The sequence below is a fragment of the Styela clava genome, chromosome 10, assembly GCF_964204865.1.
Source record: "Styela clava chromosome 10, kaStyClav1.hap1.2, whole genome shotgun sequence".
NCBI classification, from domain to species: domain Eukaryota; kingdom Metazoa; phylum Chordata; class Ascidiacea; order Stolidobranchia; family Styelidae; genus Styela; species Styela clava.
In genome coordinates this window covers 4,660,974-4,676,675 of record NC_135259.1, presented here as the reverse complement: position 1 = coordinate 4,676,675, position 15,702 = coordinate 4,660,974, and the positions used below count along the sequence as shown (strand labels likewise).

Sequence of the window (15,702 nt, the reverse complement as noted above, 5' to 3'; positions counted from 1 at the left end):
TTTAGCTAAAACATCAAAATTTGGTTTCAGTTTGGTTGTGGCAGCATCAGGCCGGCCAGATTGAATTACTTAGCGGGCGGTACTTTGCCCATGTCTGCTATACAGCCTAATGTTTTCTGCCTCTACCTATTTTTTACATTAAAAATAGTAGCCTGTATCTAACAACTGTGTTTTACCCTAATATTTTAATAATTTTGGCTCGTGAACCAATTATAATTTGAATAATGAGTACTGGGCTGGTCTATATCGATATGAAGAAATCTATATATAGTGTATTAATGGTCGCTTGTGATAGTAATTTTGGGTATCTGACATTTTAGGGTTTCAAATTTCTTTGGATTTTTCAAAAAATCTAATTTTTGACATTTCTAGCCACTTAGGATTATTGTTTTTTTTTTTATAAAATTAACACATAATAAAATTGTAACACATATGGTAAAACCAAATCGTTCAGATTTCATTATCTTATTGATATTATCACATAGTAGGCTTCTGTTTTAGGTTACCTATATAAGGCTATATTGTTCCAAGCGGCTTTGATATATTTATGGTAGTTAATGTTTTGATCTAATTGAATAATATATGATAGGGATAGTGGCCCGCGCTGAATTTTCAGAATTGAATAAGAAAATTGAGTAAAACTATTTTTTGAGTGATGTAGTATACAAAGATGTGATACAAACGATTTGTTCATCTTTCTGAGATCCGCTCTGCCAGCCCTTTCAAACGAGCCATGAGTGCCATTTTGAATGGAAACCAACTGAGATGAGATATCGATTCATAAAGGTGCCATACTCGCTTACACACTTGGTCTTTTACTACCCTATATTATGTTATCGCCAAACAATCAAAGCCATTCTATTCTCACTACCATGTTAAGTGGCCCTCGTAATTATTAGTGAACCACATGTGGCCCTTTGGCCAAAAAGGTTGGCTGATCCTGTTCTAGAGTGATACATCTAAATTGTATGGCATTGAAATTTCATACTGTAGTATTAGGAATTCAGTTTATGTAGGAATCATCTTTATATGTGAATTCCGAAGTTACATATATGATTTTAATTTAGGATGAAATGAATGGAATGGAACAAGCAAGACCACCTGTTATACCACATGATATGCAACAGGTACTTTTTACTAAACAAACAACTTATCACAATTGCTGGGAATTTTAGCCAGAGCGTTAACTAGACATAACTAGACTTTGTCAACTTATGCTCTTTGAGTTTCCATCTTTTGACTCAATTGTCTCCTTTGAAAGATTGAAATTGTGACTTCGACTGGAGAATACAAATCAAGACAGAAGAAAGAAAAAAAGACTATTTTAACAATTGACATTATTTAATGCAGAAAATTTCACATTTGATCAATGCGATAAATGGGCTGTTTTTTTTACACATACATAAAACAACTGATTATCCAATTTTGACAGTTGTACTTTTATTTCTCAAAGTTAGTATTTCTATTTTACTTATTATTTTATCATTGTATTAAATGTGAGTAAATTAAAGTAGTTGTCCGAGATCAGACGACCTGTAGTTTGGTTTAAATGTTCAAATTAATTAATAATGCCGGTATTTAATTTCAGATTCATCTAAAATCGGCTTCCCAATCAAGCATACAACATGATGACAGGTCACAATCTACAACAGTTCATTCTACTCATTCAGAACGAGAGACTTATCTTCCTAAGCCTGGAATAATTGGGTAAGCTTACGTTTCCGCTTAATTTAAATGCAGGGTGATGAAAAAACAGAACTCAAGTCATATGGAACATACTCAAGACCAGGGGTTCCCAAACCACAGCCCACGGGCCAATTACGTCGTGCGTAACGATTGAATATGGCCCGCCAAACTTAACCTGTTTCAGACGCTCAATCGAGCCCAATTTTGAATACATTTTTATTAATGTCATACGACCCCCAAAATTTACCCAATATACAATAATTATATACCATTGGAAAGGTATTTTAGAGTACTATACGCTAGATGTCACTGGAGGACCGTAAACTAAAACACCTCTTTCAAGAGGTCTCTCGTAACGTCAAAAAATACCAAAAATATTTACACTCTCTCATTCTATCAGCTGTTGGACGTCTATCGCTATTGTAAAGCTGAAATGTGACTATACAGTTGACTGCACATTGGTTTTCTCTTTCATATGATACTAAACGCTTTTCCATAGCGCGCGTTGTTCAGGCGTTTTGGAAATTTTCCGTTTGAGAAGTCACCACATCGAATCAGGCCAGGCTAAGCTTGATAGATCGATCGGTTGTTTGTTTGTGCTTTATCGCGTTGAAAGCTTTTGTGAGTCATAATAAAACATTTATTATGAATCATAAAAGCTTATAATCGTCAGACAAGGAGAATTTGCGAGATAAAACGCCTAACTTTTTTTCGGTGAGGCAGCTGCGATCAAACGACTCGATATTTTTATAACTTCCTGACGTTGTGAGATGTCCACTCTCCTATGTTATGTAGCATATAAAATGACCTTCAAAATAAGACCTTATCATACTAGCTTTTGTTATTGGTTTGCGCGCAACGCCAAGGTTTATGGAATCATTTTCTTGTTGTGCGACGTTTTTATATCGCAGCGGGAAGTACACGCGTGATATGTAAGCGAAATTTTATCACTTCTAAATGTCATATAAGGTTCATTCTCATATCGTTGTGTGGGGAATAAGATTTCCTTTCAAGCAAGACCATAACAAACATTCCAGACCTCATGGTATACACACAGCATTGCAAAACGTCGCGCATGCGTCAAACCGGGAGGATTAGGTTAAGTGACGTAATTAACCTTTTTTTTTTTTGTGTTCTAGATATCGCCAATTGTTACATCATTATCACAGTTTAAGCATGTGTATATTCGTAACAATTCAATTCAGCATCTTAACAATTCGGTTTCCTAATTATACACACCGTTACCGGTATCGAACCCTCATGAGCGCTCCCCTCTCATGGCCTGCAAATATCCTTCAGCTTCTAATCCTGGCCCGAGGTCAATCAACTTTGGGAGCCACTGCTCTAGAGTGAACGTAACTTTTGTTCCACACGTCCTAGATCACTGAAACTTTTGGTACAATCTTACACAAACAGGAGTTCAAGTGTTGAATAACTATTATCCATTTTCGTAAAAGTAATTAAGAAATTCATGATTCTGTTTTTCGGCATCACAGTGTACCATATTTGTGCATGCGAAATTTTAATTGTGTTCATTGGTCTTTCTAGTGAAATTGGTGAACGCATCAGGAGAGAAAAATTTGAACCAGCTTATGTGCAACGCAGATCTGCGTTTGAAACTGATTTCATGAAATATAGAAAGAAAATTGATGAAGCTTTGCAGTTAGCAGGTAAGAGTAAATTAATAGATATGTTTCAGCTCGGTAATTGATCAGGTTCCATATTTATTCAAGCAAATAAAATAAGTGTAAAAGTATAAATTGATGGAACAGGATATATGAAAAATACGGAGAGAGAAAAATAGGGAGTGCTATTACTACTGGGTTGAAAATAAACTTTGGGTTATCTTCGACTAGTGGTTCTCAAGTTAATCCAAATAAAAATTGCGGTCCTTGTGGCGGTTCCGCTTTCGCGAAAGCTGAAATTGTCCACTCAGCTGCGATACGATACTAATAGGCTACTGTGACAAATTGAATACCTGTACCACTTCGTGTCCAGATATTTGAGCATCGCTTTTTTGTTTCCCTCTTCCCTGGGATAAATATGATGTTCCTATTTTACAATTATTGATTTATTCCGTTATTAATTCAAGCTAGTACAAAATGTTTGTTTTTGGTAGTAATCTCCCTTTTAATCAGTTCTGAATATATTTTTTTACAGATCCAGGTTTATACAGAGAGAAAAGTGATTCCAGTTTGAGATCATCTCGTCATACTGCTGCTGCTTCATCTAGTTTACAAAAGATGGATGGTACGATTTTTCACTTAAATAAGTGCCCCATATGAAATATAGAACTGTGGGTACTCCTGTAGCATTTGTGGACTATTTTGCAAAAATTTTTTATGAAAAATTCCATTTTTTTAGTAACCAATGAGTAATCGACCCTTCAATTTTAAATCTTCGATAGTTCAAGATATGAAAAGTAGTTTAAAGGCTATTCCTTTCATTTTTTTCAACATAATTGGGGTTCAATATTTCACTCCAGATTTTTCTGTCATTTTTGGCAAACTCTGCCTATATAAGGCATTGGTATGAATTGCAGCAGTTGGGTTTGCAATTCAAACAAAAAATATATATACTATAACAGTAATTCTCAACAAGGATTCAGGGACCACTAGAGTTTATATTCGGATCTAGGATTTATATTTGAATCTAGGAGTCAATATTATAAAATTTATATTGTTTAAATATAATCAAATACCCTTTTTGCCAGTATTAGGTTTGCTTTTCTATACATCCACAGTTCTATCGTCTTATAGCCCTACAAGTTTTAAACAGGGGCTCCTCGAGCTTCTGAAATGTTTCACTGAGGTCAGCTCCACCAAAAACATTGAAACATTCTTTAGTATTTATATTTGAAATAGTATAAATCAGGTGTGTGTAACCTTTAATACACGAGGGTCAGATAAAAATAACCGGATGAAACCGCGGCCGCACCTTTACTTAACATAGGCTTTCATTTCAAGTAGGTGCAGACACAAACATTTTGGTTATTGACCTTGTGAAATGTGTTGTTCGCTTTGCACAAGCTCAGATATAGGCATTGCAACCCTAAGGAATTGGGATTACTCGCACATACTAGATTAAATTAAAATCCTGTTCCGCTGGCCAAAAGTTCAAAAGTGGCGCCTCTCCGTGGACTGCACATGTTTTCCTTGTGGACTGCATTTAACCTGTGGGCCACTAGTTGCACACCGCTGGTATATATAATACAGTAACTCAATATCCTTCATTTCAAATCAAATTTTGAATTATGACAATAAATATTTCAGATACAATGTTGAGTTCATTATCATGGGATGAATTAGAAGCTATGATTACTGAATCTGTGTTGATGGATGCTGGAACTGATGGTGGAGATTGGTAACTAAATTTATATGAAGATTATTTTTTGTATTAATTTGGAGGAGTAGCATATTCGGCGCTCTAGAAGTGTGTGTACCAATATGGAGGTAACTAATTTTGTTCGCCTACTTTACATCAAGTTGGGGACTGATTACTATGGGCAGGGGGTATATTCACTTGGATAACACAGACAGTCCCCGAACTCGTAATAGAACTAAAATAAGGAAAATCGAAATAAAACTCTGGCTTAACCCTAACCTAGTACACACACTACGAGAGTATCGCATATTCCACCCATTGTTAGGTACAACATCCTAAACCCCAGTCAAGTCAAGGGCCATCCGAGTTAAGCTTTAGCCCCAATAATTTGAGCCTTAAGATGAAACGCTGATGTTTCAAGTCCGAGCTATAGTAGAACCCACACACAATAGTGGCTGTAAAATTTGTGTTTGCATTGGTCTTCATTGTTGTGATCCTTACAGTTATACAACTTCTTCTAAAATTTAAAAAGGTGAATAATTACCATTAATTCTACTTCAGTAGTTCCCAAACTGTGGGTCGCGACCATGACTTACGGGGTCACCTGCCTTCCGCTGAACGCAAATACGATAATAAAGTAAATATATGACTCGCGAGTTGGACGCACTGTATTGCACTGATATACTGCTTACCTCTGTCCATTGTATGCTGCCAAAACCTTACAGGCGAATGTTCTCATTGCGATAATTAAAAAGATTATACTGATTTTTGAAATTGCTGTACTTTCTTTATTGTGAAGTCGTGAATATCTATAATTTTTAATTTTACGAAAATTAGGGTCGCAGAAAAAAAGCTTGGGAACCACTGTTCTAAACTATATTGAATAAATTTTGGCTACAAATCTCAGCCCAACAAGAATTCAATTGGTGTTACAAAACCGGTATAATAGCAAAGTCTTCATCAAAGTTTGAATATGCGAAAAATCGTTTTTATATATTTCTTTTATTATACAAAGTATTTCTATGCCTGCTCCAAACATGGCCCTGTGCAAGCAGCCTTTGCTAGGTAACAAGATGCTATAGTTTGGAAATCGTTCTATTCCGCATTGCCTACCCAAGTTACATCTGGGTTTGAACCCAAAATTTTTGAACTGGGATGCCGCCATAGTTAAGTCTAATGCAGTAACCACTAGGTCACCGTGCCTATATTGTCTTACAGGACTGCGGAAATGAGTAGCGTAGATGCAAGGATACAAGATAGTCTTCAATTACTAAATGAATTACAAACAGATCAACAAGAATTCAAACGAGGCCCTAAGAAAGACAAGTGTGTAACCAAACAACAAAAAGTTCAGAATGCCAAGAAATCCAAGTATGTTCACACATGATTTAGCATCGATTCAAACATGACCATACTAGAATATAGACATTTTCTTTTTTCTTCTTCAGGAAACATGCAGCAGATGTTGATGCTCGGATAAATGATGCCTTGTCTTTACTTGGTGAGATCAAGAACGATCAACGTCAAATCAAAACGGGTCAATTAACAATGGTGAAAAGCTCTACACCATCACAAAAAGGGTTTGTATATTAATTAACAGAATTTTTATTGCGTTTCATTCCGAACAAGTCTCTCTGTGCATTTGTGCAATCTTCAATACTGGAGGGCCAAATACAGAAAAATAGGTGAAACATTGGGACCAGGCCTTTATTTAACATAGGCATTCTAATAGTTGCAAGCACAAAAATTTTGGTTTTTGATCTTATGACATGCGTTGTTTGCGATAATATATTGGACTCAGGTATAGGCTTTGCAACGCGAAGGAAATGGAATTACCAGATTTAGCTGAATTGAAAAATTGTTTTTCTGGATGTACACCATTGAAAATTTGCACTTCTCCGCGGGCCGCACAAATTTTCCTTGTGAACCGCATTTGGCTCGCGGGCCGCAGGTTGCACACTCCTAGGTAAGGTGATCGGCATGAAATCTTAATTTAGGAGTTCCAATCTGAGATATCATCATGGTTGAATCCCAAACTTTAAAGCATGAGGCCACATTGCCCACAAATTATTTTAAAGTATTGATAATATAATTAGGACTATGGAATTTGAGCAACTTAGTTCGACACGAAGCCATCCAAAAATCAACTTCGAACTCCAGAGAAAAACAGAAAATTGGGCTCTGATTTCAATGTATGCCTGTCAGATAATAATATTTGGGTGCTTTGGCAGTTGCAAGTCTTTCTAGTTTTGGTTTAAATTTCAACGTCTTTCAAATTTTCAGAAATATGCAACTTTGTAAATATCAAAATTTCAACAGCTGCGAATATAAAATATAAATCTGAATCAAAAGCGAATACCAACAAAAAAGTTCCCAAAATTTGAATCCAATTCCAATATTATAACAGATAAGACAGACATAAAATTTTTAACCTAAGAGACTAATAATATTCTTGTTCAGAATTTTCAGTTGAAAGATGATCACATACTAACACAATGTAAATAATGATTTGTTTTTCAGTCTTGGAAAGTCAAAGGGTGTGGACAATTGGACAATGGAAGCAATGGATTTACTAAATGAACTAAAAACGGAATTTGAACCCTCGAAGAAAGTTTCCGCCAAAGAGAATTATCCTCCAACTTATACTAGGTAAGTATCTCCTGAAATTGGGATACGAACAGAATTCCGTTCAAGCTCTTTCCTATAAGACGCTTAGTCATGCTTTGTGCTTCGACCAAGGCACTGATATCTAACAATATATGAGGAGATACTACTTGGAAGGGTCGAAATCTTATTGGTTAATTAAGCAAGCCCACTCGATTTATTACACCCTGGGTGAGGTGGGGGCATGGGATTTGAACCCCGGATGTGTGATTTTGGGTAAACGATTTAACAGGTATGCCATCGAGCTGCCAAAAATATGGAATATCTCACAGTGAAAGACTTGATCCGAGTTATTTTTCAACAAATTAATGGTGTTGTAGATTCTGAGAACATTTCTGTCTTGCATCCGATCTAGAGCTCTCGCAAACTTTTTGGGCCGCGGACCCCTATTTGTGAATCTTAGTTTTGACGGAGCCCCATACTATGTCGTATCAATTTATTTGCCTAACTAACGAGGAAGGATGAGGTTTCATTTACAACACAAACGACATCAATGTGATGAATGGGATTACTTTCACTGCTCAATTTATCAATATTCGGGGCAATTTGCGACAAGCAAACTTGTAGGTCTGACTCTACTACGACAAGGCCGACCCGTATATTGTCCTCATATGAGTGAAGCTGAAAATGCTACCTCACTGATGCAGGTCATTGCAAAAGGCTATAAAATTTTAATTGCTATAATGATAGCAATGGGTATTCGTCCGCATTGCTCAACCAAAGAGATACAATGGCTTTTCCTTGATATCAATCATTAAAGATCGATCAGACTTTTTTTATGTCGTTGCGAACCCCCGGGAGTCCACGAACCCCAGTTTGGGAAACACTGCTTTCGATTATACCACCTTAATTTGAGCTTAAAAATCCAGTCCGTAAACTTGACGTAACTCTATTTAAGGAGCTCCAAATTCCAACTGTGACAAGCTAATAAATTTGACTCTCAAGAAATTTTAAACAAATCTTCTTCTTCAATAATAACATAAAAATGTCGAACACAAACAACTCAATGTGTATGTGAACAACACTTCATTGAGTTCTGATTGTATATTATTAATCTTGCTCAGAAATATTCTAGATGCTGTTAGAATCAAAATCTTATCTGTGTAAATGATTCACTCCATATTTCATTATTTTTTTGAATTCATTTTTCAGAAAATCTGACTCTGAAAATATGAGAGCACATATTGAAGAAGCAATGGCTTTATTGAGAGATGATAATACGAAGTAATCGTCATGGCAACAGTTTGATGGGACAGCTGAAGTATTACTCTATAACAGTAAACTAATTATACCTAACTATATGAACAATTGTCAATAACAATATTTTTATAAATTTAATTTTGGGTAATGTTAGTTTGAATTCATTTGTATAGTGGTTGAAATGCCCAGTGTTACTTGTAGAGAATCCGTTGTAGAAATATCATGATAATTCACTAAATGATGTGTCTAACAGTATTTACTATTCTAAATTCTTGAAAACATGCTATTCAATCTCTTTCTATATCTAAGTGTACTTAATATTTATTGACTATATATCAGCTAACATCCTAGTTTACTTAACAATAATGTGCTTTATGTATTATCATCACATTAAGAGTATTTTGTGGTGAGAGTGAATTATTGTATTAGTAATACAAATCCTAGTTGAAATTTCTAGTGAAGGAAGTTTTTGTATCATATGCACAGAAGTGTGACATTGACCTGTAATTGAATTACTCCTAATCTGCTGTCTCTCTATACTTTGTAGTTTCAAGACATTTTCCACTGTGATTTCTTCATATTACACATTATATTAGTTTTTATAATCCCCCTGAATTTTGAAAAATGCGCCATGCATGCATAGGTTGCACAAGCTATACTGTAAAATTTCACACTTTTTTTGTCCACAACGTCCTTTCTAATGTGCATCCATAATGCCATTTATATACAATTTTGCAAAGTTTGAAAATCCAAAATTTTCAACACATTTTAGTGGATAATCAGTGGTACGATGTCAATATGTATTGACGTTACGATATGGAAACCAATATTACTTGTTTATCTTCTCTCACCAAGACTGTACAATAAATATTGATACGAAGCCTTGATATATCCGGATGTACAAAATTTAGCCTAAGACATTGAAATTTACGAAGATTATTACTTAGATTATAGTTATTCTATTGGTGTTGTTTATCCATAGACTTTGGAAATTATGATTCATATATTATATTTTTATTTATTTGTATCTTTTTATATACTCAGTGTAGAAACCAAGCTTAAATAAATTTACTCATTCTCTCGTGAAATTTGTTGGTGTATTATTGGACGACTTCAAATGTTGATAAAAAAAATATTGGTGTATGCAAGCCTTAAACTGACCGATGCAAAGACTCAGCCAGCCGAATTTTCAGTTTGTGTTGGAAATTTTGATATTGATTAATTATCGTCAGTAAAAGTCTGAAATTCAGGACATTTGGGAGTTGTAACTTGCTCCCCAATGTTGATTAAAACATGCCAAACTGACTATATAGTCTGGATAAGCTGACTTTAAGGCTTTGCAACTTGTATCAATGTTTTCTCATGTTTCATCGAACCCTTCCCAAAGTTTTGAAAATTCAGCTTTTGTTGACACACTTACACCAAGCTATCAAAGCTGTTTCATATACATATATTATCTGTTCAATATTCTGAACAAGGCCCTTGGTTCGTGGTGGCTACCCAAACTTGTTAAAATCATCACAAGTTTTGTATAGCCACTACAAACGCAACGTCATAAACTAGGATGTTCTGTCAGTTCGATATCTCTGTATTTATCTGACCTATGTGTGTTTAATTCCAGTGCACACTGACACACTTAGCTGAGGATTGGCTTTTATAACCAGTCAATTTCACGAAAGAATATATTATTACGATCTGTGATCACTCAAAAATGTTATACAGACTACCTTGAATTCAATGTAAAATTTCAGAAGTGTGTGATAGATGAAACCTCTCAAAACAGAATCTTATTCTGCAGGATAATGATGAAATATCATTGCTAAAAAGGAAACACATATTTAATCAACTGACAGTAATCAATGCAAAAATGCTTGAAGGAGATAGCATTAAAGTAGTATCTTCCATAAGTTCAAATGATAAAATAATACAATCATACTAGACCCTAAATGATGATTTGTTCAAGTTGCAAACATCCCAGCTATCATCATTTTAAGAATGGGTGGTAAAGTCTACACTAGGTGCATTGTAATTAAAAAGTTCTAATCGCAATAAGGAAAAAATTAAATGAACTGACATATTTAACGAGTCGCTGTCAGGGGAACTCATAATCTTATGTGGTGAACAGTAAAAACTCGTTTTTAAAACAGAGACAAAGGGAACTTGGACGATTATTTAAAACATGAACTTGAAAAAAATGGTTCTATATGTACAGTTAAGTGCGAAATCAAATTTAACAAAAAAAGAAGTTGAATACTTCAACCAAGATTGGTGTTTTGCAGTTTTCTTAAAAGTAGTTCGAATTGTGTTGCCTCACTAAAGCAAAGTGATACATTGCTTGAATCTTTGATCGGCCTCCTTTCCATCAAATCCTTCAAAACAATTGGGGAGAATTCCATTTTTATTCCAACAATATTCCGATTTTGAAAATCAATGACAGACTTGGACCCAATTGACACAAAAATTGTCACATCCTCTAATTCTTGAGTTTGAGATTGAAGTTGCGTGAGATATTTTTCATACGAAAAAACACATATCTCTTCTTCACGATCTAGTTTTATTGGTTTTTGATATTGGTAATCTAGATTTGGATCTAAATAATATACATAGCTTTGGCATTTTCTTTTCATGAGGAATGACAGAGTTTCTGGTTCATAACGAAACACCACACCTAAATCGAACATCTTAAGTGTTTCTGTTAAGTTTGTACTATTTTGTTCTACTGATGTTTGCGGCAATTGTACCAGGTTAAATTGTGTGAAATCAAGCATTTGTTCTTCCGTGAAATATTGCATCGGTAACAAATTATAAACTGTGTTCTGATCACCATAGCATATTCTATATCCTTTCACAGTATCATCAAATTGCTCTTCTGAAACTATGTTACCATTATAGAAAACCCTAAATTCACATCTATGAAATTTGTCGCTAGAAATTCCCATATCTTTTAGAAAACGTTGAAATGTAGATGCTTGTTCAACACTGTTTTTGCTCTGTCGAGACATTACAACAGCTGATGAAGATGATGGGACATCTGTAGGCATGTGAGCAAATGACCCATTAGTTGTATGTGAATGCCCTCTACTTCCTACGTATTGTTGATCACTCATTGGCGACCAATTATGATCCATTTGAATGCTTGGTGGTGGGCTAATATGGAAAGTATCATATGTTGCAACATTGTCAATGTAGCGATTTTCGAGAGCATTGTTTCCTATTGTACCATTTGATAGATTGTTAAATTTCACTGAATCAGACTCTATATGTTGCATAATTCCATTTTCTGGTTTTATACTATTTACAAAAGTTGCTTGTGTGTGACTATGAGGCATATCCAAATCTATTTTGCCATCGACAGTTTTTAATTTGCCATCATCTAGATTAGGGTTTGCTGTCTTCCTTCGTTTCGATATTTTTTCTTTTTTTTTCTGTTTTTCTTCTTCTTCTTCTTTCCTTTTTTGTTTTCTTAAATTAACCTCTTTTGGTGAAAGTACCTTATACACTTTATAATTATCTGACTGTTTGTCAGTTTCATCTTTAACCAATTTAAAGTCGTCGCACTTGTTTAGAAGAGTGCGAAAGTTTGATTTTAATGTGGAAAAGTCGGATTTTACACCAGGCTTGTCTTGTCTATTTTTATTGTCAGCCCATCCTCGAAGGATTCGATATAAATCTTCCCAGCCAGGTCGGTCTTTTTGGGGCCAGGGAAGTTTGAATTCCTGCTTGCTGTCGTCTGTCCACTCTAAGCCATCAATTTCATTTTCATCGACCAAATTGATCAACCAATGCCTCAACTGTGATCCATGCAGTCCATAGTCTTTTGACGTCGCCATTGCCATATAAAGACTATCGAATATTTGTCGTTTTTGGCATCTGAACAAGGTCAGAAGAAAGACATACAACCGGTATCGAAAACATTCTCGGCTGGTATCGTACGAGGGAAATCCCCGTAATCGAGATGTGCGCCAAAGTGGGGCTTCCCCACCAAGGATAAGCATTGATCGGGATCATACATGTGCTTATTCTCCTACCTCAGTATCATAATGTCTTAAATTATTGGACACGTTAGTGGACATAACGATCGTTTTGGTATTTTTGTTGTTGTTCTTGTTCTTATTTGTCTTCTTCTTGGTATCGTTATGAAAAAATCGCTTTTCTCGTTGATTACTGGACCAATTGCTTTGAAATTTTCAGTGAGTAAAGATTATATTTTTCCCCAGAAGGCTATTACTTTTATTTATTCTTAAATTTTATATGAATCCTATGAGATATGATATTTCATACAAAATTTCGCGGTATTTATTTTTACTCATGGGAACACTGTTTTACACTTATTTCAAGCGGTTTCGCGATCGATTGTCTTGCTCAGTACTACAGCTACTGTAGGTCGGTACTGGTAAGTTGCCATACCGGTACCGTAACGCAGTGAAATTGACTTATTCCTTCCGCGGTATTACTAATGCTACAATGCAAGTTTTATAGCCTATCGTATGCGGAACGGAATATCAGACCTACAGGTTCGGTACCGGTACTGGTAGCTCAGTACGTAAGTACGATACTGGTACTGGTGCCGGTACCGTTGTCTTACCACAATGAAATTACCGTAACTTATTCTTTCACGGTCCTACCAGTGCAGTAATGCAAGCGTTGTAGCACTTGTAGCCTACTATATTTGTTTATTTTGATGAGAGTCTACTGGAAACAACATAAAATTTGAAAGGGAAGAATTGTTCTGTGATCAATTATCTGTCCTAAAGTGTAAACAACATAAAATTTGCAAGGGAACAACTGTTCTGTGATCAATTACCGTATATGGCCTACAGTGTACAGGTAAGATGCTGGCTGACTGCTAACCGGTACTGGTAGCTCAGTACGTAAGTACGGTACTGGTACTGGTGCCGGTACCGGTGTCTTACCACAATGAAATTACCGTAACTTATTCTTTCACGGTCCTACCAGTGCAGTAATGCAAGCGTTGTAGCACTTGTAGCCTACTATATTTGTTTATTTTGATGAGAGTCTACTGGAAACAACATAAAATTTGAAAGGGAAGAATTGTTCTGTGATCAATTATCTGTCCTAAAGTGTAAACAACATAAAATTTGCAAGGGAACAACTGTTCTGTGATCAATTACCGTATATGGCCTACAGTGTACAGGTAAGATGCTGGCTGACTGCTAACTCAGTACCGCACCTACGTTAGGTACCGGTACCGCCGTGAATTCAGCTCTCATCTCTTTGTTGGACACGTAGTGGACATAACGATCGTTTCAATATTATGTTGTTCTTGTTCTTTGACACGTTTTTAAAAAATCGCTTTTCTCTTCGAATACTGGACCAATTACTTTGAAATTTTCAGTGGTTGAAGATAAAAATTTGCTCCAGAAGGCTATTACTTTTTTTTTCGCTATGACGTCATCAAAATTATGTGACTCTACGTGTCCATATATTTGAGCATTATTGATGCTACTTTATTATCCGGTTAGGCTTCATAATAATATCCGGATAGCAAAGCCGCATTTCGTCAGCCCTATTTGGACACCCCCAATATGACTTGTGTGCTACCACCCATGTAGCACGAATCCACGATATTCGCACTTGCGCATGGCGCAAGATACGGGAGGTGCGGTTGCAAGCGTACCTTAGAGACGTAGGTTAACACCAAAGTGTCACTTTGTTTGGCTCCAAAGCGCATATATAGAGGACTTGCACGGGTCACGTGACTTTATTTAATAGACGACAAAATAACAAAAACTGCCAGCTGGCTCCTGTCAGCTGCAAGTCGGATTATACGTTTACGTTTTGTTTGGCTGTTTGCAAGTGCAACGTCCTACTATTACCATTCTATGTTGGGTTAATTGGCCAGTTATTTGTTTTCAGAAGCATGGACGTGATGGTGAGGAATGTCGTAACCGACCAGCGGTCAAATGAATCACCCTCAGTGGGAGGAAAGCTGCAATCCTCTCGCACATAACTATCCCCGCATGGGATTGGAACCTGTGAAACTAATGGGCTATTCTAAAAATTACCGTTATTGTTAGGCATATTTGCGTTTTAAATTGAAAGAAATCTTCATCAATGGTCAGAAGGTGTTGTCTGATTGTTTTGTTAGTTAGCAGGTAATCTATTACTGATCTGATACACAAACTTGGCTCTGTCAAATGATGATTAGCGTGTAATTTCTTTTCAGGAAAAAGAAAAGAAAACCCATTATCAGCCGATATTTTAATTTCCGCCATCCCCAGAGAGGTTAAGAATCGTTGGAAAAAGGTGTATTTTGAAGAAAGGCAAAAGGCTGGACCATTTCAACAAATTCTGTTAACTTGTATGCGTTGCAATATCACTTTGCAGTTGTTAGCATAAACATTTAATGTGTATTTCGACTAGACCTTCCACACTTTAAAAGAAGCCGCTCAAACCCATTTTTACAAGAAGAACCATAATACTGTAAAATATTTGATAGCAATTATCCCTCGAGGCATCATATTTCCCATTTGAATCCTTGCTCATAGATATCTCGATGTTAGTGACTCCAACTGACCCATGCATGCCACACTGAAAATTCCCACGTGTACCGATAAAATTAAGCGGTTGGAGCTTTCAGACCTTGAGAACAGTCGCATCTGAGCAACATGGATTCATGTGAAACACGTAATATGCATTTATAAGCAAAAATATCCCATCCTGAGCAGCACGGATCTACAACCTCTTGCCTATGGAATTGAAACATTAGAGTATTAGACGAATTGGTGTACTGTGCGTATTCACAAATCTTTGCGAATCAAGTGTGCCTTTTGACTAAGGAAAATAATTTAGCATAGACCTTTCCTC

General features: G+C 35.9%; 2 protein-coding genes across 2 annotated transcripts in view; one reads left to right on the top strand and one right to left on the bottom strand.

The window, feature by feature from the left end:
• Nucleotides 1-9,962, top strand: part of LOC120338490 (uncharacterized) — a 40,270-nt gene extending 30,308 nt beyond the window's left edge. The window contains exons 26-34 of the mRNA XM_039406508.2: nucleotides 1,068-1,127; nucleotides 1,589-1,707; nucleotides 3,235-3,356; nucleotides 3,847-3,936; nucleotides 4,959-5,049; nucleotides 6,229-6,381; nucleotides 6,459-6,590; nucleotides 7,531-7,659; nucleotides 8,827-9,962. Of these exons, the coding sequence (XP_039262442.2) occupies nucleotides 1,068-1,127; nucleotides 1,589-1,707; nucleotides 3,235-3,356; nucleotides 3,847-3,936; nucleotides 4,959-5,049; nucleotides 6,229-6,381; nucleotides 6,459-6,590; nucleotides 7,531-7,659; nucleotides 8,827-8,902 (972 nt within the window). The 3' untranslated portion in view covers nucleotides 8,903-9,962. The remainder of the gene's footprint in view (nucleotides 1-1,067; nucleotides 1,128-1,588; nucleotides 1,708-3,234; nucleotides 3,357-3,846; nucleotides 3,937-4,958; nucleotides 5,050-6,228; nucleotides 6,382-6,458; nucleotides 6,591-7,530; nucleotides 7,660-8,826) is intronic.
• A 406-nt stretch (nucleotides 9,963-10,368) lies between these two features.
• LOC120337523 (uncharacterized) lies at nucleotides 10,369-12,926 on the bottom strand. The gene has a single exon (XM_039405326.2). It carries the CDS (start codon nucleotides 12,867-12,869, stop codon nucleotides 11,130-11,132), a length of 1,740 nt encoding a protein of 579 aa, XP_039261260.2. The 5' UTR covers nucleotides 12,870-12,926; the 3' UTR covers nucleotides 10,369-11,129.
• Nucleotides 12,927-15,702: the final 2,776 nt, after the last annotated feature.